Below are 21,953 nucleotides of genomic sequence, written 5' to 3' on the forward strand. Positions count from 1 at the left end.
GCACCTGAGTCATTTTCGAGCAACGGGAGGGGCAAGAACGCATCTTGCCATCTTACACGCAGGTCATGATGTGGATTTTGCTGGTGGGGGACGTGGAAGATGGGCGGGGCCTTTCTGCCATTCATAAGTCAGGAAATCAGGGTGGAGAGACTTAGATCACAGGATCTCTGCCACGGGTGGGACCCCCACAAATCAAGCACCCACAGGACCGGTTTCCCCAGGGTGCATTGCAAGCCCGGATAAGGCGTTGGGATCACGATTGCAGCCCCGCAGGCGGCACTGCCTCCCTCTTGTAGGGCAGAAGTGAGCGGTGGGGGGCATTGCCACTCCAGCCAGTAGCGCCAGGGAGCCACCAGCAATGGCTGCGTCTCTGCTTCCATCAGGCGAATACAAAATAAAAGCAGCTCCCCCCCCCCCAAAAAAAAAACAAGGACTAAAGGCATTTGAAGGGAGGCGGTTGTGAAATACGGAAGAGCCTAGTAGGTGAAGATGTTGCCCAAAACATAATGCTGGATTTCTTGGCCGCGGGGGGGGGGGGGAGAGGAGGAAGAGAACACCTACATTTTGTTGGGGGGGCAGTTGTGGCAATTTAGCAACAATTAAGAAAGCTTAGAGCTTCATCTTTGCAATGCAAAGGACAATTTTGCCAAGTGCTTTCGAGGTGGAGGGGAGGGCGATTATGCCCCCACTTCTGTTAAGTCAAAAGCATGTTTTAAGTGTAGTTCAGGAAGGTGGGATTTCAATCAGCTGGTATCATATGGGGTGGGGGTGGCAGTGATAGAACCTGGACTCCCCACCCCATCCCTGTCTTGCTCAGCGCGCAGAGCCAGGAAAACGGAGCTTTTGGAGCTTTCTTTTTATCCTTTCTGGTCCTAGAAATAGGGAAGATGAAAAGTGCTCGGGACATCCGGCAAGACAGGTGGCCAGAAGCAAACGCATAGACCACTGAAAGCAGCCAGTGGCCTCTAGGGACGGCCTTCCCACCTGCCCACCATCTCGGGTGAAGGGTGGCCTGAATTTTGGCCTGGAGCACTGCTAGAAAACCTGGAGAAGCCACTATGATTGCTGACAATTGAAGGATGGGAGTGGGTGAGCTACAGATGTAGTTTTTCATCACCTCAGAGGGAGTTTCTGCTCAACAGGCAAGCCACAGAGCTGTCTCCCACTCACTCCAGGGCCTGTCCCACTTTTTATGCTGTTGAAGAGTATGCCGTCCCCGCCTTAAAAGAAAATATTATGAAAATGATTTATAGGTGGTACATGACCCCAGTCAAGCTTGCAAAAATTTACCTCTTGTCTGATAACAAATGTTGGAAATGTAAAGAAAATGGAGGCACATTTTTTCACCTTTGGTGGACATGCCCAAAGATTAAGGCTTTCTGGGAAATGATATATATTGAAATGAAAAAGGTATTTAAATATACCTTCCTGAAGAAACCATAGGCCTTTCTCCTGGGCATGGTCGGCCAATTGGTGCCAAAGAAGGATAGAACATTCTTTATGTATGCTACAACAGCAGCAAGAATACTCATCGCAAAGTACTGGAAGACACAAGATCTACCCACCTTGGAAGAATGGCAGATGAAGGTGATAGACTATATGGGACTGGCGGAGATGACTGGCAGAATCCGAGACCAGGGAAAAGAGACGACGGAAGAAGATTGGAAGAAATTTAAGGACTATCTCAGGAAACATTGCAAAATTAATGAATGTTAGAATGATGTTGGTTTAGAAATTAAGTGGTTTTCAGCTGTAATGATTAAGTAAAAAGAAAAGAAAGGTTAAAAATTAAATGAAAATCAAGGGAGAGGATTTGCTGAATCAATAATTAGAAACTGGAATGCAGTTGGTGGGTGGGATACTTCATCACATCAGAGGGAGTTTCTGCTCAACAGCAAGCCACAGAGCTGTCTCCCACTCACTCCAGGGCCTGTCCCGCTTTTTATGCTGTTGAAGAGTATGCCGTCCCCGACTCCCCCCGCCAATGGCACCTGCCAAGGCCAGGGACCAAGGGGGCATCCTAGTGCTCCTGCTCAGCTATGCCCCTCACACCACAGCAGAACCCGGGGCCTGCGTGCGGATCCTGCCCCTCTTCCTTCACAATGTGGAAGCGTGCTTTGGTGGGGAGCAGCAGCCACTAGGGCCCCTCCACCCACCCTACCCGCTGGGAGGAGTCAGTGCTTCCTCTAGGAACCAGCAGGGAATCTGATGCCAAAGCAAGTCCATTTCCACTGGAGCGGCTGCAGGAGAAAGGCAGGCAGGGAGGCTGCAACACGAGCCATGGAACAGGCTAGGTCCGAACTCCAGGTTTGCTTGCTTGCTTGCTAACTCCCTTGCGCCTGCTGGAGCGGCAGGACTCCATGGACAAAGGCCCCTCCCATCACACACAAGGCTGGCAATGGGGGCCCTTCCTGTGGCATCTGCAAAATAAGCTGGTACTGCTTTAAGCCACTCTGCCCCCCACCCCGGCAGCTGACTGCTTTTGCTGTGATAGACCAGCACACCCTGCCAGGCTGCTCCTCATAGCCAGGAACATCTCAACCACCCTGCTCCAAGGGACAGCACCCAGAGACTCACATCGATCAGACAGCAACTTACAGGGGGGCTACAGCAACAAGAACGGGGGGGGGGGGAGTTTCCAAAAGGATAATGGTCAGGGGGAAGATCCAAGGTGGTTCCCTAGCATCACTGCAGCCCCACAGCAGGGAGAAAAATGGTGCCCACCCCAATCCCTTGGCAACCCTCCACAACTGCCACGGGGTTGGAAGTATGTTGAGAAAGCCACAATGTGCACTGAAGGGCCTGCTCACCACCCTCCAGTCTGGAACCACCACCCCCCCGGAAAAAGGTGTGTGTTTTGGCACTCTGGGCTCATGCTGGGACCTGGAGGGGTAAGAGCATTCGTTCCAGTTGCTTAGATCTTTTTTTTATTGGTGGGTGGATGCCCAGATTCACAGCCCGCTTGACAGAGCACGGAGGAGGAAGAGGACGACGACGATGAGGGGGTCTTGAGGGGAGGGGGGGAGCCGCTTCCGCCGCTGCATTATCTCTTTGCTCGGACAAAGTACAAGGCATTGGTTTTGGGATAGTACTTGACGTTCTGCTTCTTGTCCATCAGGCCGCCAAAGATGATGACCTCCCCCCGGCCCTGCACCACGGTGTGCAGGCTGGTCTCGGGGGGCCCTACCACACAGCTGCTGTGGAAGACCTTCCAGGCCACCCGCCCGTGCTCCTGGGCCCCCCGGATGTCCAGCACGTACATCTGCATGGGCTTGCAGTTCACACTCTGGTACAGGGGCTTGCCCACGTTCAGTGACTGCGGCGGGTGGTGGCCGAGCCGGCGGGCGATGGGGGGCAAGGCGTGGCCATCCCCCTGGTTGGAGACGGGCCGGGGGATGCTGGGGGCTGCTGCCGCCGCCCCCTCCGTGCTGCTAGCGCTGCCACTCTGGCTGCCAGGGGACGCTGGCGAGGAGACCAGAGGGGGACTGAGGACGGCCAGGGTAGGGGGTCCCTTGGCCGAGAGGGCTTTCACCGCCTCCAGACTCCGCCGCAGGGCACCAGGGGAGACGGCGCCCGCCAAGGAGCTGGCCGTGTGGGGCGGGGTATGGAGGCCGTTGGTCTGTTCCGGAGGGTTCCTGAAGGCCAGGCTGACCGTCCTGTTCTCTGCAGCGTCCAGTTGGCAGGCCAGGGAAGTGGCCGGAGGCTTCGGCTCCCAGGTTAAGTCAGCCACCGCCAGCCGCAGGTCCTTCTGGTCAGGGAGGGAGCCTCGCCGGGGGCCCAGGGGCAGGCCAGCCTTGGGGTCGTGTCCTTTGATGGCGGAAGGGATGCTGGGAGAAGCGGCCTGCAGGGGGCTGTCCAGAGAGGCCCCCCCTGTGGCCAGGGGGCCGGGCGACAAGCCCCCGCTGCCGTTCAAGATGGGCGAGCTGTCCTCCCTTGCCGGCGAGAGGCTCCCTTCCCGGGAGCCAGAGGGTGTCTGCCGCTGTGCCCGGGGCCTCAGGGTGCCCCACCGGCCGTTGACGCAGGGCGCCTCATCCGCCGTCCGCACCGGGGACTGGGAGCGATATTCCCGCGCCTCGGGACCCAGGGCCGGCGGGGTGGCGCTGATGGGGGATGGGCGGGAGTTCAAGCTGGGGCTGAGAGGCGCCCGCCCGCTGGGGGCCTGACTGAAGACCACCACGCACTGCCCCACCTGCAAGAGAAGAAAGCAAGGGGGCACAGCGTCATCCTCTCTGCTGCCCACAGCAAGGGGGCTGAGAAACGCGACAGGGGCTCCCAGGGGCTGGACGGTGCTGAGCTCCTCCTCTCTCTGAGCCCCGCTCAAGGGGGGGGGGTGCAAATATCCAGAGTGTGGGGGTCATGTGGGATAGCTATGAGGCATTATGAAAAATGAAGCAAGCCATTGTGTCCACGATGAAAGCATTGCGTGGACTGGGTTTGATTCCTTGACAATGGTTTCTGATCGAATCCCACAAGCCTCTCCACCTCTGCCATTTGCTTTCTCTACACCTGACAAGCACGTATAAGCATTCTAGGACACAGGCCAGTTGCTGGTTGCTGCACCAGGCATCCTAGGCCATCAAGTCAATAGGTAGCTTTGATGTACCCTTCCTTGGTTTTGTTAATCTTAGGGCCAGGAAATAAGTTTCACATGAAGGTGATAAAGATACCTATCTTCCTTGCCATCCTTCCTCTCATGTTTTACTGCTTGTTTATGACCTCCAGGGTTTTGCTGAATGCACTCCTCTAGTCCTGTTTTATTTACTTTCAGATATGTAAAGGTAAAGGTACCCCTGCCCGTACGGGCCAGTCTTGACAGACTCTGGGGTTGTGCGCCCATCTCACTCAAGAGGCCGGGGGCCAGCGCTGTCCGCAGACACTTCCGGGTCACGTGGCCAGCGTGAGAAAGCTGCATCTGGCGAGCCAGCGCAGCACACGGAACGCCGTTTACCTTCCCGCTAGTAAGCGGTCCCTATTTATCTACTTGCACCCGAAGGTGCTTTCGAACTGCTAGGTTGGCAGGCGCTGGGACCGAGCAGCGGGAGCGCACCCCGCCGCGGGGATTCGAACCACCGACCTTTCGATCGGCAAGCCCTAGGCGCTGAGGCTTTTACCCACAGCGCCACCCGCGTCCCGCGTTCAGATATGTATACATGCTCAAAGTAGTCTTTGTAGTTAAAAGGATTTCTTCTGATCTGACTTTGTCCCACGTGGGGTTTTTTAAATGCTCAGAGGAAATCTGATTGGTTCTTATGAACACTGTGTAAAAAGTTCTTTTGTGAATAAAATGAACTGGGCCGGTGGGTGGAGAGGATTATTATACGCACCTCCTCCTAGAGTCTTGCTGGTCAAGCCTCGTGTGTATTTTATTAATCAGAGTCCAGTCCTTCCTTGCTTTGGGAATGCTACAGGAGGGGAAGAGACTCAACCCTAACAGCACCTCCAGGCAGGGCTGGGAATTGCCCTTGCCTGAAAGCCCCTGAGAGCCGCTACTGTTGGTACATATGTTCCACAAATGCCTAAGGCACATTGGCCTTGAGAGCTGCAAGTTCAAATCCCAGCTCAGCTAGCCGACCAACCCACTTGGGAGGTGGGGTCTCATTATTTCCCTCCCTCCCTCTTTTAGAATTTTTAATGGAAGCCCACCGCACTGAAAGAGCTGTGGGTGAAGAGGCAGCCCTGGCAGCTGTTCCTCCCCCCCCACAACCCCCCTCCTCGCTCACCCTGCAAGCCGGATGGCACCAGAGCTCGGGGGCGCCCTGCTCTTCATTCTCCACCTTCAGGGGCTGCCAGGTCCAAGGGTCGGAGCTCATGTGCAGCAACCAGGCGTCCTTGAACAACTGGGGGCAAGAAGGCAAGTCAACATTGTTGGGCAGAAAAGGAAGGAGGGTCAGCCGGGCACAGGAGGGGGTCCCCTTTCTGGGCTGCAAAGGGAGTCGGCTGGGGACACCCCCAAGATGAGGAGGGGCTGCCTTTGCTCTTCAAAAGGTAGCCAGTGGTGACCTCTTTCGGAATAGTGCTAGACAGGCCCAATATCCCCCCCCCCCTTTGATGCTGATCTTGCTCCTGCAGAACCCCCCCCCTTCCTCCACCCACCAAAGACAAGCAGCAGGCAGAAAGGAGGGCAACTCACTTGCTTTGCCTAAGTGGAGCAGAGAGCCAGAAAGCCAGTCTTGGGTGGCTTCTAGGAAAGCAGCACCCACAGAATCTGGCTGGGTGCTTCTACAGGAGCGTCTCCCCCTCCATTGTTCTGCCCGGACACTGAGGTCCAGCTCCAAGGGCCTTCTAGCGGTTCCCTCACTGCGAGAAGCCAAGTTACAGGGAACCAGGCAGAGGGCCTTCTCTGTAGTGGCACCCGCCCTGTAGAACACCCTCACACCAGATGTCAAAGAGAAAAATAACTACCAAACTTTTAGAAGACATCTGAAGGCAGCCCTGTTTAGGGAAGCTTTGAATGTTTTATAGGTTATTGTATTTTAGTGTTCTGTTGGAAGCTGCCCAGAGTGGCTGGGGAAACCCAGCCAGATGGGCGGGGTATAAATAATAATAATAATAATTATTATTATTATTATTATTATTATTATTATTATTACAGTAGACTGGAGCCTTAAAAGGGAACAAAAGGGGGAGTGAAGAGCCCCCACAACACAGCCTACTCACCGCATTTGGGCCCCCACAGCCTCCGAGGACCAGGATGGTTTTGTCATCTATGACGATCTGGCAGAGAGGGAGAGAGAAAAGTGGGTATGTAGTCTTGGGGAGCCCAGAGAGGCCAGGAGCCTGCAAACCACCTGCTGCCCTCCGTTGAGTCAGGCCCCTTCCTGGCCCACTGAAGCCAAGCTCTGCCTACTGCCACTGGCAGCTGCTCACCCAAGACCTTCCCAAGGTCAGGAGCAGCTGTATCCCGATGGCACAGGGCATCCAGAAAGCCCCTGGTTCAATCCCTGCTGGCAGTATCTCCAGGCAGGAGTGGGAAAGACTTCCTGCAGAGCCATTGCTGCCAGTCAGTGGAGGCGGCACTGAGCTAGGCAGACCAGGGAGCTAACTTGGCACAAGGCCTTTTAGGCACCGGAGATGGGAGGTGGTGGATGAGGCAGGGGATGCAGAAGAAAGGGAAGGGGTCCCGCCACCCTTGGCCCCCGGTGGGCCTCACTGCAAGCAGAGATGCTGGGGGGGGGGCGGGTAAGGAGACCCTCACCTGTGATTGGCCTCCTCGCGGATGAGGGGTGGGCCCGGAGATGGTTGGCTTGGACCAGGCCCAGTGCTCCAGGTCCAGTATCCAGACGTCATTACTCCTGCCAGAAAGAGAGAACCTTAGATGGAAGCCACCTTCTTTTTGGTGGTGGTCTTGCGGGACATTATTGTGTTTTTCATTTGAAGAGGGGAGGGGAGAAAAACGGACTTACATTTGCCGAGATCCGAGGGACCCCCCAAAGACAATCATTTTGTCCTGGATGACACAGGAGGAGTGGCCAGCCATGGGAGGGGGTCCGTGGGTGGTAACCACGCAGTTCCACCTGAAGGGGGGCAGAAGGAGGAGAAGAAAGAGGGGCAAGATGAAGCTACAAAACAGTGCACACACACACACACTACCTCCCTTGATCTTTAAATTTCTATACTGCTTAAAATCTTCAAGTGGTGTGCAAAAATCAATGACGGGCAACTTGAACAAAACATTACAAAAATATACAGTGGTGCCCCGCAAGACGAATGCCTCGTAAGACGGAAAACCCGCTAGACGAAAGGGTTTTCCGTTTTGGAGGTGCTTCGCAAAACGAATTTCCTATGGGCTTGCTTCGCAAGACGAAAATGACTTGCGAGTTCCTGCAGGGTTCCCCCCCCCTTTTTCCCTAGCCGCTAAGCCGCTTATCAGCTGATCCGCTAAGCCGCTTAACAGCTGATCCGCTAAGCCGCTTAACAGCTAATCCGCTAAACGGCTTATCCGCTGATCCGCTAAGCCGCTTATCAGCTGATCCGCTAAGCCGCTTAACAGCTGATCCGCTAAGCCGCTTAACAGCTAATCCGCTAAGCCGCTTATCAGCTGATCCGCTAAGCCGCTTATCAGCTGATCCGCTAAGCCGCTTATCAGCTGATCCGCTAAGCCGCTAAACAGCTGATCCGCTAAGCCGCTTATCAGCTGATCCGCTAAGCCGCTAATAGCGCTAATGGGCTTGCTTCGCAAGACGAAAAAACCGCAAGACGAAGAGACTCGCGGAACAGATTCTTTTTGTCTTGTGAGGCACCACTGTATATGAAAATGTTGCATTAATACAGAGTTGCTGATAAATATACATCAATATTAATTCATTTTCCTTTGGACACACTCTTCCTTCTTTCTCAGCCTCCAGGTTCTCACCCCGGGGTCCCACAAATGCCCACAAATGCTCAGCTCACCCACAACAGTCTCACCACGAGAAGAGTTCCTGGAAGCAGCAAGTGCTTTTTGTGGGAAAGCCCAAGGGGGTGGTACTTCCTCAGGCTGCCCACAGCTGGGCCCACTTGTCTGTATCTTATCGCAGATCTCTGGATAACCAGCTTTATCGCTTTCTCTTGCGCACGTAACATCCCACCCTAGCCTTCGTTTGGCTCGGTTTATCTTTCGTGCGCTCGCCCCACAAAATGTTATTTTGTTAACTGGGTTATATAGATAAAAGTTAATGAAAATTCTTAACGTGCTCACGCTCCAATTTCCACAGCGAAAAAATCAAAAATCAAATGAATGCAGGATGGCTGTTATTGGGCAGTGTACAAATCACTGAATAAATAAAAAGGAGGGGTGGGAGAGAGGTTTGCTCCATCATCTGTGTGATGGCCCTTTAGACAGCCAAACATCTGAAGGCCTGTCCCACGGAAAATGGAGGCAGCTTGTTTTCTGCTGCTCCAGACCTGAACCAACGGATTCAAGTTCCAAGAAAGGAGATTCTGACTAAACATCAGGAGGAGCTTTCTGAAGGTCTCCATCGGACACTCGTGAGCTCTCCTTCATTGCAGGTATTTAAGCAGAGGTTGGTTGGGCACTTGCTAGCAATTCTTTAGCTGTGATTCCAGCATCGCAGGACCAGGTGACCTGTGGGACCCCAAATCTACAGTTCTGCGATTCTATACAGCTGAAACGAAGGTTTGAGAATGGCAGACCGTTGTTCCGAACAGCTCTTACCAATTCTTGGAGGGCGAATAGGTATGGATTTCGTCGAAGAACCTCTCTGGCTGGTGCAGGGGGTAAGGGCTGGGTCGCGTCCAGCCTCCAAACAGCACCAGCAAGTCTTTGTATACCACCAGGGTGGCCCCCGCCTTGGGTGAAGGGTAAGAGCCTGCAGGGAGGAGGGAGAGAAAAGCAGACCTCGCTGAGGAAAGGGCTTCCTGGATACAAATATAGATGAAAAAGCCGCAGACAGCCGAGGACCTGACCCACCAGCAACTACCCGATTTGCAATGGCCAGACTTTGCCGCTCTGCCTGAAGTTGGGCAAGAAATGCGGGACACAAGCCGCTGTCTGTCTCCAAAGTGGAATGGGAAGCCCTGGTCAGAAGGCAAGGAGATCCCATTTTGAAGAAGCCCCTGCATCCTGTCTGCAAATGAAGTTGCGCAAGAGCAGAGGAGTCTTGGGGCTGCCCCTTTCCTGTTGCCCGAGTGCCAATGTCAGCAAAGAAGCTGGGCTCTCTGCCCCCCTGGAAACGCCACCTGCCGCAACCTATCCTGCCAGTAACGGGTGATTTCTGTTATCAAATCTGATTTTTACTGTGAGAAGCTGCTGCTATGAAGTGGTACCTAATGATTCTAAGCAAGTTCATGGAATCCTAACCACTGGGTTCAGAGTGATTCCTACACTGCAGAGGGTTGGGATAGATGACTTTTGGGGTCCCTTCCACTTCTACAGCTTTATAATTCCTCCCTGTCCCCGAGACAGCCAACACGGAGAGAGGAAAGCCTCTGATTCTCCTTTCATGGAGAGAACAGACAGGGCTGGTGGGTGGGATACTTCAGTCCTACCCAACGGGGGGGGGGGGGGAGAGAGATACATGCAGGAAAGGTAACTGGGCACCCAGAGGCGTCCTTGGGAACTTGGTGCCACCAACACTTCCAAGGCGACCTCGAGAGTCAGAGGCCAGAGTTGCCAGCAGGATCCAAGACCAAAATTGGGGATGGGGCTATTTGCAGCTCACGCCTGCAAGACTGCAAAAATAGGCCCCTAAAGCTAGACCATCCAAAGCCTGGCACATGGCAACCCCCCCCCGGCTCAGCGGATCCCACAGTTCCCTGGAGAGCCTCCCTGAATTCCAGAGGAAGTGGACAGGGCAGTGCAGCGCTGGGACAAAAATAGCCCTCCCTGGCGGAAACTTCATTGTCAAGTGCCGGGGAGGGGGGAAGAGAATCAGGAATGCAGAGAGCTTCTGTGTGTGTGTGTGAAAGGGCTACGCTTTTACTTCAGAGAAAGCAGCATTTCTGCTCCTCTGCCTGCACCCAAAGAAAGACAAAGAGGAACACAGAGCATGCAGGACAGGGCCACATCCGCCCACAGACCCTCCCTTTTTGCCAGTTCCACATCTGCCCCCTTGAGGACTAGGAACCCGTTTCTTGGTTTGGTTTAAGAAATGAAAAGGAGAAACACCGGATGCACAGCCCTTTTGCAGTGCTGCTCTAAGGGGTGGGGTGTTGGGGATGCAAGGGGGCCCTGCGGTCACGACAGACCCCCCCCAAAAAAGAGAATAGCCTGCATATCTTGCTCCCATTTTCCAGAAGCAGAGGGACCTGCCGCCTGGCTGCAAATTGAACTCCCTCCTTCCTTTCTGTGGAGGGAGGAGCAGTCGAGGGAAGAGCTGGCAGCTCCTTGTACAAGTTAATTAATGCTTTCGTCAGGCAGCTCTTGAAAGGGGAAGCACAAAACCCCTAATTTCCTGACAGGCTGACAGGCAGGTGTTGTGGGGTTGAGTTGCCCCGCCTGCAACTCCCTGGCAATTTACTGGGGGGGGGGGGGCTTTCCTTCCCCAACTCAAGCTTTGTCTCTCCTGCCATTGCAAGGGAGGAGACTCACAGCTGGGCTGCATTTCAGCATCCAGACCAGAGTGTGGGGGGGCCCCGCCTAGATGTCCCCGCCACCTGCTGGAACATCTACACCCCACTAGCACCCATCAGCTCTCCCACTTTTTTTTGCTTTGGGTAGATGGCATATTGCAACACCCCTCAAAGCGGTTTACAAAGAGATAAAACAATAAAATCAACAAAAACTTACCAGTGGTACTTTAGAACATATATAAAGTCAAAATTCAACTTTCTAAGCGTCTGGACAGGCTTGTCTAGATAGTAATGCTTTTAGCAGGCATTGAAAAGAAGACAGTGAAGGCACCTGCTTGATGTCAACAGGCAGGGAGTTCCAAAGTGCAGATCCTGACACACTAAACAACTGAATTCTTATGGTTGTGCCTCGGCTCCCGAACGCCTTGGGAGTCGAATGTTCTAATCCCGAACAATTGAAAACCGGAAGTTTTCAAACTTTTGGAAGACGAACGTCTGGAATGGCTTCCACTATTGTTTCCGGCGCGCCTGCGCAATTGGGAACCAATCGGAAGCTGCACCTTGGTTTCCAAACATTTCAGAAGTCAAACGGACTTCTGGAACGGATTCCGTTCAACTTCCGAGGTATGTCTGTAATTGTGGAACTGGTGTTATGTGTTCCGCCAATCGAAGAGGCTGAGGGGTTGCACGTGGGGCATTTAGAGTTCTGTCTAACCCTGCCCCACAGTCCTGCCTCTCCACCCACCCACGTCCACACCCTGCAGGCTCCCATCACTCTTCCCAGCCCCAGCTGCAAGGGGACTCCATGGCAGGAAGGGGGGTGACGGGTGATGCTTGCCACCTCCCCACCTCCTTGCCCCAAAGGCCCCAGCTGCTGCAGCCAGACCCTTGCCATGGGGCAGGTGCTTCTGAAGGTCAGCAGGGCAGCTGGGGGTGCCCCAGAAGCCAGCAGCCCCCCATCAGATTTGGTTCTTTACAAAACACGCTCCCTGGCAGGTGAAGAAAGAAGCTGCCGTTTGAAGCAGGAATTTCTAATAGCAAAGGAAAAGAATTAAGAAATGACTGTATGCAACATTTGCGACAGAAGATCCATGGAGAAGCCAGCGGGAGGGACGGTGGCAAGAAAACCCTATCCTGAGGGTTTTTTTTGGGGGGGGGGAGCTTTCGGTCCTTGACCCCCTGCACGAAATGCCTCCCCCAATTTCCTGCAGCAATTTCTTTTTTAAGGTGTTAAAGCCATCCCCATTGTTGTTATTAAAAACCGGGTGGTTGTGGGAACTTCTTGGTACCATCAGTGAAGCTGAGGGTTGTGGGAAGGATCGCCCATTTCCCACACTCCCTCTGGCTGCCGTGGGGGCCACCGGCAGAAGCACACCTCATCCGGCTCTCCCAAGCCCCAGAAAGGGGAGCTCCCAGTATGATGGGGAACGCTTGGCCCTGCGCTAGGAGCAGGCAGGCACTCCAGACATCAGCGAGGCAGCCCAAGAGCACCCTTGCCCCCATCTTGCTCTGTAGCCATGCAGCCTGTGGCTCTTTCTGGCTCTGTACCTGAGCTGTAGACAGCGACTGCCACCCCAGGCGAATGAGGGTGGAAACCTCCTCTCCTGCCTCCCTGCTCCTCAGGAGGAGAGGTCTAGCAACGTCTACAGGGCCTTGGATGTCCTCCTCCCCTCCTCCTTAGCGTTCAAGGAGCTGCATCCCATGACCAAGAGGCATGGATGAAAAGGGGGCCCCTCTGACTCCGCTTCAGCCCAGGTTTCTGGCCAAGAACTCCTCTGGGTGGCCCCAGGATGGCAGCCTCCTCCCAGCCAACCCCAACCTTGCACCTGCTCTCACCTGAGGCCAGTGGCCGGATCCACTCTTTGCTGTTCAGGTCGAGCCTCCAGAGGTCGTTGAAAGCAGCGTTGCAGCTGCTCTGGGTGCAGCCGCCAAAGACATACATGGACTGGTTGGCATCGTAGTAACAGGCGCCTGGAGGGACCAGGAAAGAAGGAAGGAATGCCAGCCCTGAGTGCCTGGCAAGCTCAAGCCCCACCCTGAGAGAGAGGGGGAGGAGAGACACGGGAGCCAGGCCCAAGCCCACCCCTGGCCCCCAAAGGACTCCATCTGGCCCAGCAGCCTCTTGCCTTACTATGGCCTGGAGGAAACCCACAAGCAGCACTCGGCCCCCATAAGCTGACTGTCCTTGAGTGGTAGACTGCCTCTGAACATGCAGGCTCCACAGAGGCATCTCTCCTCTGCCCATTTACTGACACGGCTGGCGAACCCCTCCCCGTGTTGTATACATAAATAATAATAAATTATTATTTATACCCCGCCCTTCCCGGAAACGGGGCTCAGGGTGGCTAACAACAAACTTAAAACACTTAATTGATGCCTCCTTCCAGCAACTCTTGTGGCCCAGCTGATTGTCAAAGGTATTGCTCTGTTTCCCTTTGGAGCACTTCAGTGAGGCTGAGAGCAGGGTCTTGTCTTCTGGGCAGCCCAGGACCTCCATGCCCACTGCCCAGGCTTGTGTCCCAGGGAGGTCACTTCAGTGCTAACGCAGCAGTTCAGTGTCACCCCTGGAGGTGCACTCCATTGTCTTGTGAGAAAGATGGTTGTCAAAAAGAAAGCAGGGCTTGCCCACAAATGACTACGAGGAGGAAGGAAGGTTTGGAGGCCAAGACGGGTCCCTCCGGCCTGATCCTGTTGCTGCAGGGCTCTCTGGATGTTTTTATGGGCCACCCAGAGGTCAGGTGAAGCATTTTCCTTTATCCACCGTGGGCCCTGACGATCAGCTGGCTGGCAGCACACTTTCCAGGGAGCAGCGACAACTTTAGCTGCCCCACACCAGATGTCTTGGGGAGAATGGGCCTGTGGGTCAACTGGGGCTCCTGCAATAATCATGAGGCAAAGGAGCCAGAAGTTCCCCCTTCCCCACGGCTGCTCTGCAAAGGGCTGAATCTCTCCCCCCCCCCCCGGCCCATTTCCCAATCCCCACCTTCCACCTCCCCTGCTCTCTGTTGAAAACAAGGCCACCTCCAGACTTGAAATCTTCCATGCAAGGAAGCTGAGAAAGGGGTCCCAGGGCTGCAGGCCTCTGCCACACACCCCTACGCCCCGTAGTCAGCTCCCCAGCCAGGGACTCACTGTGTGAGAAGCGCTGGGTTATGGGGGTCCCAGGGTAGGGATAGGTGCGGCTCTCCCACTGGATGTTGCCTTCTTGGACCGCCTTGATGAAGCCGTGGTAGCACTGGTGGGCCACACCTGGAGGAGGAAGAGAGAGCGAGGCAGGCATCACCGCCGGGAATTTCCCGCCCAAGACCCGTAACTGCTCCAAGGCCAAGCTGGCTCCAGCCCTAAGGCGCTCCACATTGGGGCAGCCCTGACCACAGAGGTCAGGCACCTCTTGCAGCTCCCTCGAGATTTCAAGCAGTGCGAGGTGGCTCTGATTCTGCCAACCAAGGGCTGAGCAGGATACTGAGAACCCTGGCCAAACACCTTCTGCGCAGCCTGCTTCTGCTGCTTCTCCGGGCGAGTCTCTTTGGGAGCAGAAACTCGGGAGAGGCCTGTGAACTACGGGGAAGCCTGGCTTGCCATCAGGGGAGACTCCAGCTGTCCTCCCCCACCAAACGCAAGTACCTTTGATAAGGCGGTACCACTGTTTGCAAACCAGGGCTGCCATCTTGTGCTCCTGGTAGGGCGAGAGGAAGGACAATATGTACTCCAGCACTTCTTCCGGCAGCTCCTGCATGGACCGGCGGAGCCTGGCGGCCCCTCCCTTGCCCTCTTCCTCCGGCCTGGCGCTGGGCTCCCCCTCATCCTGCTCCATGGTGGCCCCGTCAGCTGCAGCTTCCTGGGGGTCCACGGCCATGAAGCTGTCCTCGTCGCTGTCTGAGGAGTTGGCCATGGCACCATTCCACGTGGCAGCTTCAAAACAAGGGAGGGGGTGGAGAGAGAAAAGCCACACACGTTATTCAGACCCCATGGCTGTCAGTCTGGCCCAGCCAGAGGTCCCCAGTTCTCTGGCACGCCCTCAAGCGGACAGTGGAGGCGGCCGCCGTCTCCCTCGCTCGCTTCCCGACCTGCCTGCTGCTCTTACGATCTGGCTTCCCCGAGAGAGATGTGTGAGAGGGGAAGAGGGGAAGGCCCTGCCCCACCTCAGACGACAGGCAGTTCTGCCCTTTCCTCGGCACAGCCGCCACCCCTACAACCCACAGAGGTCTGGAGAGGGTGACTGGCTGACACACCCACCACAGGTCCCCTGCACCTGCTCAGGACCCTTGGGGGGCAGGAAAAAGACTTGGAGCATCAAGAGACCTCCACCCAACACGGCTCAGGTGCAGGTCTTGGCCAATGCACCCTATCTGGGGTCACAAAGGAGAGTCTCTCTGCATCCTCCCCAACACACACACATATATGCCAAACACGCCGGTCCTTCCGGCCTACGATGGGCTCCCAAACCAGCCCACAAAGCTCACCCTTCCCATGCTTCCAAACATTCAGTATCAGTGGCTTGCATGCCTCAGGGAGCTTCCATCAGCCTCACGCTTGACAGCCTCCCCCCCCCAAAAGCAGGACTCAAAGGAGGGTGCTATGCCTACACACACCCCAACTGAGAAAGGGGGAGACTGTTGAGAGGAGAGAGCCTGCCCATGACTGCGACTTAGTGGATAAAAGAAAGACATTGCCCTTCTCAAGGGCCAGAGAGAGGAGGAGGAGGAGGAGAAGGGCTCCTTCAGCTGTAACTTTAAAAACTGGTGCCTAAGTTTGTTTTTCTTCCTCCTTCTTCCCCACCCAATTTTCCTTCTGTGTCATGTCTTTCAGACTGTCAGCCTGAGGGCAGGAACTGCCTTGTTTTACTTATTGTTCTATAAACCACTCTGGGAGCCTTTCTGGCTAAGCTGTGCGGTAGAAATGCTTTAATAGTGATATTAACCCATAAAAACGGAAAATAGTTTGCGCTCCAGCTACCAAACCTGTGGGTTCACAGGATAAGACCCCCTCTTGAGGATTTGCTAGAGAGTTCAACATCTTTGCATTCCTCCCTGCTTAAATAAAACGTATGTCTCTTCTGAATGCTCCTTGCTAAGAAGGATGTCATGAAGCAAGACCCTCCCTGAGGGGTCCTGGCTATGTCCTTGGTCTCCATCCATACCCTTAAGCCCTTCCAGGCTGGGGCAAGACCCCTCCCTCGGAAAAGAATTGGGTGGGGTCTCCCCCCCCCCCAGGCACACACCCATAGCTCTGAAGGAATGCATTAATGGAAGATGCACAGGTTTGAGATGAAAGGACAATGGGTTTGGCAGCTCCAAGGATTCACATTTGATGTTAAGACTTCTCTTTGGTATTTTTCAAAATAATTTGAAGCCAAGCCAAGCCTGGAGGCAACGATGGGTCAGTGCTGGGAGCCTGTTGCCAAATTGCCCCCCCCCCTGAACAGGAGGGGGCAGCCATGTTTGAACCAGCTGCTGGAGGGTGAACCTGCAGCCATAAGGACTAACAACTTGGGTTTTTTAAGCATAAATTCTTAGGCTTCTGAATTGCGAGCTTCATACCAGCTGCACGCACAGTCTATCGCACAGCCTGTGTGCGAGAGAGTGAAAAGCCTTCCTGCAAACTTTGCAAACTATTTTTCCTGTAGAGCACTTTATACCATCAGGTAAGAAATAGTTCCCTTCACTGCTCGCCGGTTATGCTTTCTGCCACAGCCTCAGGGAGGCATCCTGAAGGTGGTGGACTCTCCTTCATTGGAGGCTTTTAAGCAGAGGTTGGATGGCCACCTTTCTGGGGTGCTTTAGTTGCAATTTCTGCGTCGCAGGGGGTTGGAGTCGATGACCCTGGGGTTCATTCATTTCTAACTCTCCAATTCTACGATTAACAGGTTTTTCTCTAGGCGGGCTGGCAGGCATTCAAAATGCAAAGCTTCCCAGCCTCCAGCCATTCCCACCAGGAGCCTTTCCCTGCCTGGGGTGTGCTTGTGCGTCTCTCCCAGGCGCCCCAGCCAATGCAGCCCAACAGCCTCCAGCCCAAGTTCCCCGAACTTCATGGGAGGAGAAAGAGGGGAAACCCAACCCTCTTAATTGCCGGTTGTTGCCTCGGAATCTGCCTGAGGTTGTAATTGCCGGGGCAGGGACAGCTTGCAAAGGTTTCGGTCCACGCCCCCCACCCACCCCATTTTGCTCAAAGTCGGCCCAAACCAGGAATGGCTGGCAGAAAGGAAAGTCCAACGCTGGCTCTCGCAGAGACCTCTGCTCTGGCCCCCGGAAGGCAGAAGCCGGCCCTTGCGGAGAGAGAGATATGCTACAACCTCAAGGGAGGGGGTGCTGTGTGCCCTCCTGCAGGGAAAAGTCACCAAGGTCTGCGGAGCCCCGCCAGGGGGGCTCTTCTCAGGTCTTAAAGCAGGGGGGGGGACCCAATCCAGCCAGAGCTTCTGCTCCCTGCTGCTTTTAGGGCAAGTTCTCTGGCTCCCTGCAGGGTCTTCCCACATGCAAGTCAGGCTTTGCTTTCATCCTTTCCCTACCAGAGAAGATTCATTCCCAGGACTGGCTACGGGTTTCTCACCGCAAAACTAAAGGCTGTACACCTAGCCAGCAAGTCACCTGCTTTACCGTTGCACAAAACTGCTCCTCTGCTCAAATCCAGATGGATAACCGTAAATCAGCCATCAATATGGGGTTGGGGTGGTGGGGAGCAGGACCCTTCAAATCTCTGCTGAGCCATGAAAGTGGGCCCTTGGGCAGGTAAGTCAAATCCTCCCTAGAGGGTTGCTGCAATGGTGCAAGGTAGTTGAGAACCCTATGGTCCATGGAGGGCAGGAGACCCAGGGGAGAGGGAACATATTATTATTATTATTATTATTATTATTATTATTATTATTATTATTGATAACAATAATAATATGCCACCCATCTTGCCCCAGGGACTCTGGGCAGCTCCCAACAAAAAATAGTAAAAACACAATACAACATCTGAAGAATGGGGGGCACAGATCTAGAGACCACTCCCACACTGCAAAAACGGGCTTTTCGCTCAGCTGGCAGCCCCGTTGCAGAGGTTTTTAGTGGTGCAACAGAGATGCTGAGAAGCCAACTGACCAAGTGGATCATCAGAGGCCATCAGTGCCTCCCGTGGAAAGGAGAATGCCCCCCCCAATAATGGCTTCTGCATCCTTCTCATATCTAAAGAGGCAGAAAATCCAAGCCTCTTCCCTTCCAGGAGTTTCAATTAACACACAAGCATAAAGGATCACAATTTTCTGCTGAATAGCCCAAGGGCCACATCCCTGTTCTGGGGACCACATTCTGGGGTGGGGGTGGGGGTGGGCAAGGCCAGAGGCAGAAGTGGGCAGAGCAAGAAATGTGGGTTTTGCCTCCGTGGCGTAGGCTGCTTTCTACAAATGCCCCTGGGAAGTGAGGTGCCATCAGAGTTCAATACCATATCCCATCCAGGCAAAAGCACTCAAGGGGAAGGGGCAAGGTGAGGCCAGTGAGGAGTGGGACCTGGAAAAGTCCCAAGGGTCAGACAGAGAGGCCTGCAGGGCCACATCTCTCCCCTCTCCCGGCCCTCCTGTTCAGCTGTCATTGGCTAATCAATTCCCTCCTTCCTGCGCCGAAATCCTGGAAAAGAAAGTGAGCGGGAGGCCTTCTGTTTCCATTCAGGGCCCAAATGTCAAGACAAGTTGCCCTTTCAGGATGGAACTATTATGGGCTGCCTCTTCACAGTGAGAGCCACAGGCAACTGATGCTGGCAAAAGCTTCCTATATATTTATATCTCTGCATCTGCATTGTGCTTCATCATACTTGCTGCCTCAAATTTCACAACCGACAGAGGGGCAATAATTCTAAATAAAACACTCTATCAATCTCCAAATTCGATAAATGGGAACTGCAAAGAATGACCTGCTGCCTGTCCTCACAAGACAAAGGGGAAAGTGTCTGTCCCCCTTCCCCTGTGGTAGGAACCCCTCCCCCAAACTGTCTTCAAGGCCCTTATGCCAAGCAGATCAGGGTCTCTCCAGGTGAACTCTGGGGTTCCTCAATGAGGACGCAGCATCCTGTTCAAACTCGGGAGCCTAGGAAGCTGCCTTCTGTGCAGTCACCTAGGTTCACCTAGTTGAGTACTGCACTGACTGGCAGTGATAACTCCCCAGAGTTTTGGGAAGGACTCTCTCCCTGTCCTACCTGCATGCAAAACAAGTGTCCTTCCCCTCAAATTCTTTGGCAGGTGCTTTCCTCTCCTCCCTGCTCACATGGGCATCAAGGTTTATTACAATCAAGTAGGATATAAATATTGCAACGTGAAAATAAAACGTGCTAGTTGTGGATTTGAATTTTAGCCACTTAGCACCAAAAATGAGGCTTATGCCCTTGGACCGTGACTCTAGGGAAACGGAGCTGCCCTGAAGTTCCTGTAGTACAACTCTCATTGGCTACAAAGATTGGCTGCGGCTGATAGGAGCTGAAACCCAAGACCAACCCTCAGAGGGCCATGGAAAGCCAACAGAGGAACACCAGCCCTGTTTGCTCCAAAAGTGAGGCTGGGAGAGGGTGTGCTCCACCCCACAGAGATCAAAGTCCCACTGCAAAGTCCCACAGTTGACATTTGCACCCAGGATGCACGGAAAGAGCTTTGCACCAGCTGGCAAAAAGTGGGAGATACAGTTCTCTTACCCCAAGAAGCAGAGGTAGCCTGCCCATGGAGCATCCCTGACCCTCGCAGCCTCTGGTTGAAGTAATTTCTGCCCAAGCAGAGTCTCCTTTCAGAGTTTACGCTCCAGTCCTGTCCATGTTGACTTGAGCATTAAATGCCATGTAGAGTACAAGCCACCTTGGCTCTTTCCCCCAGGAGCAGTTTGTGGACCGGCAAACAGGAAGGGGCAACAGAGTAAGTGTGGCCTCATGACCTGCTTTTGTGACTTCTCTGGGCCAGTGTGAGAGACAGGATGCTGGACTGGTTAAAGAGGCTTCCAAGGGCCCAGCTGATGTTATGTTCAGGGAGTGGGGATTTGTTCACAGTGGGTGTGTTAGGACTGGTGCTGGATTCAGATGCTGCTCAAGAACTTTCCTCAGTATTTCCCACTTAGAACAAGCAACTTCCATTTCTTGGCTAAAGTGTTTTGCTTTTTTAAACCAACCCCTCCTTTGGCTAAGAATCTAGAATATTCTCTGATACCACTTAACACAAAATGCCACTTAACACAAACGAACAACGGCCCACTGTGCCAAGCCCTGCTCTGGAGGTACCACTCTCAAAACCGCCACCACGCAGAAGGAGTTGGCAAGAGTGCCCATGGGTAACAGCGGTGAGAAACCTCAATATAGCTGCTGGGAAGGCATTCCCCCCCCACACAAAATAACAACCCACATGCCCCCCCCCTCGCAGCAGGGCCATTTCTGCCACATCAGATCAGCACAAGCAAAGCCAAGAAAGTGAAAGGAGAATTTGTCTTCTTCACATGACAAATTCTGGCAGCAGCAGGAGCAGGCGCTGAGGCAGAGGAGCCAGTGCCTGTGTCATCCTGCTGGGCAAAGAGGCTCTGGGGGCCTCAGCGGAGCAGGAAAACACTGAGCCCACCTGGGCAAAAACAGGAGGGGTGGGCCCTCTGGGCTGGAGAGGAGAGGCGCAGCTCAGCACAGCCGCCATTGCAGGCAGAGGAGGCACCCCCTGGTTTGCTCTCCCCTGCTGGGCAGGCAGCTCAGCTTCCTTAAAGAGAGAGACCCAGCCAAGGAGGCCCTTGCCTTGGCCTGGCCCCAGTCCCACGGCGGGGTCCCTATCCCCACTGCCATTTCAGGCGGGGCCACTCTCCTTCCCAGGACGGAGCAAAGGAGCGGGGCCAGGCGGCTCCTGTCCTCAGCCCTGCCTGGGCCAGAAGGAACTTCCTCCAAGCCTCAGTCAGAGCCTCCAGCTTTTGGCATCGCCCTCCAGCCTTCGCTGCGTGGAAACCCCGCAACACCGCCCCTCGCTTGATAACGGCACCCCCTTTTCAGGTCCTCGCTTGATAACAAGGGGGTCCTTGTTTGATAACTGCACCCCCTTTTCAGGCATCGCTGGAAATTGAGCTGATGAGGCTCCCCCCTTTCCCAAAAGCCCCCTCCCCAGGTACGTCTGTCCAGGCATTTCTCTGACGCTGGGGGGCGGGGGGGGGCGGAGATATCCAGGGGAGCCATTCCCTTCAGGAACCCCTTCGGGCCAACCCCACCCTCCTCCCCATTTGCCCAGGCAAAGCCCCCTCCCTCTGGAGAAAACAGGCAACGTGCGTGGATTGGGGGGGGGACTCCTCATCTCCTTCCTCATCTCCCCCCGCAGGTGCCACGGGCGTCTATTGCAGGGAGGGGTCTGCCTACCTGCGTCCCCTTCCACATATAAGAGGGCGGGGGGGGGGTCACCCTAGAGGTGCTTCTTCAGCCCTTTCCCCCCCCCCCGTCGCCTCCTGGTAGGTGGGGCGCCCCTCCCTCCCGGTGCTCAGGTGCGCGTGCGGGGGGAGGGTGTGGCAGGGGGAGTCGCGGGAGCCCCTTCCTCACCTGGCTGCCGCTTCCTCCTCCTCCTCCTCGCCGCCGCCGCCGCCTCAGAGTCTTTCCTGCCGCCTGGGCGGGCGCCCAGAGGAGCCCAAGCCACCTTCGCGCGGAGCCTGAGCCCTCCCAGCCACCGTCGCTGCCGCCATCTTGCCGCCGCCGCCGCCGCCGCCGTCCCGGCCGGGGAAGGAGGAAAGGGGGAGGGAAGGGATGGGGCCGAGGGAGAGGTGGCGAAGAGGGACGAGCGTTGCTAACGCGCAGGCGCGCGGGGGCAAGACCGCCGGACACGTGACCCGCGGCGGAACGGCAGGGAGAAGTCCTGTTGAAGAGCGAGTGTCACGTGCCCCCACCACGTAAAGGGCGCTACGCGGCCGCCATGTTGGGAAGGGCAAAGGCGGCGCCGGCGGGGGGATGGAATGGGGCGAAGGGGAGGGGCTAACGGGACC

At 55.0% G+C, this 21,953-nt stretch overlaps 1 protein-coding gene across 1 annotated transcript; it reads right to left on the minus strand.

Moving 5' to 3' along the window:
• Positions 1 to 2,910: 2,910 nt before the first annotated feature.
• Positions 2,911 to 21,874, minus strand: FBXO42 (F-box protein 42). The gene is made up of 10 exons (XM_028741373.2): positions 21,517 to 21,874; positions 14,635 to 14,922; positions 14,143 to 14,259; positions 12,847 to 12,981; positions 9,155 to 9,308; positions 7,404 to 7,514; positions 7,196 to 7,292; positions 6,658 to 6,714; positions 5,721 to 5,837; positions 2,911 to 4,189 (listed from the first exon to the last, which is right to left on the minus strand). Exons 2-10 carry the CDS (start codon positions 14,900 to 14,902, stop codon positions 3,044 to 3,046), a joined length of 2,202 nt encoding a protein of 733 aa, XP_028597206.2. The 5' UTR covers positions 14,903 to 14,922; positions 21,517 to 21,874; the 3' UTR covers positions 2,911 to 3,043.
• Between the last annotated feature and the right edge of the window lie 79 nt (positions 21,875 to 21,953).

Source organism: Podarcis muralis, chromosome 7, assembly GCF_964188315.1.
Source record: "Podarcis muralis chromosome 7, rPodMur119.hap1.1, whole genome shotgun sequence".
NCBI lineage: Eukaryota > Metazoa > Chordata > Lepidosauria > Squamata > Lacertidae > Podarcis > Podarcis muralis.

Bases quoted from the DNA above. Each gene is read 5' to 3' on its own strand.
- FBXO42 (XM_028741373.2), bottom strand. From the start codon at position 14,902: ATGGCCAACTCCTCAGACAGCGACGAGGACAGCTTCATGGCCGTGGAC. The intron at 14,260-14,634 runs GTACTTGCGTTT...TTCCTCCTCCAG, and splicing joins GTGGTACCGCCTTATCAAAG to GTGTGGCCCACCAGTGCTAC. The intron at 7,515-9,154 runs GTAAGAGCTGTT...GCCCCCCTTCAG, and splicing joins TATTCGCCCTCCAAGAATTG to GTGGAACTGCGTGGTTACCA.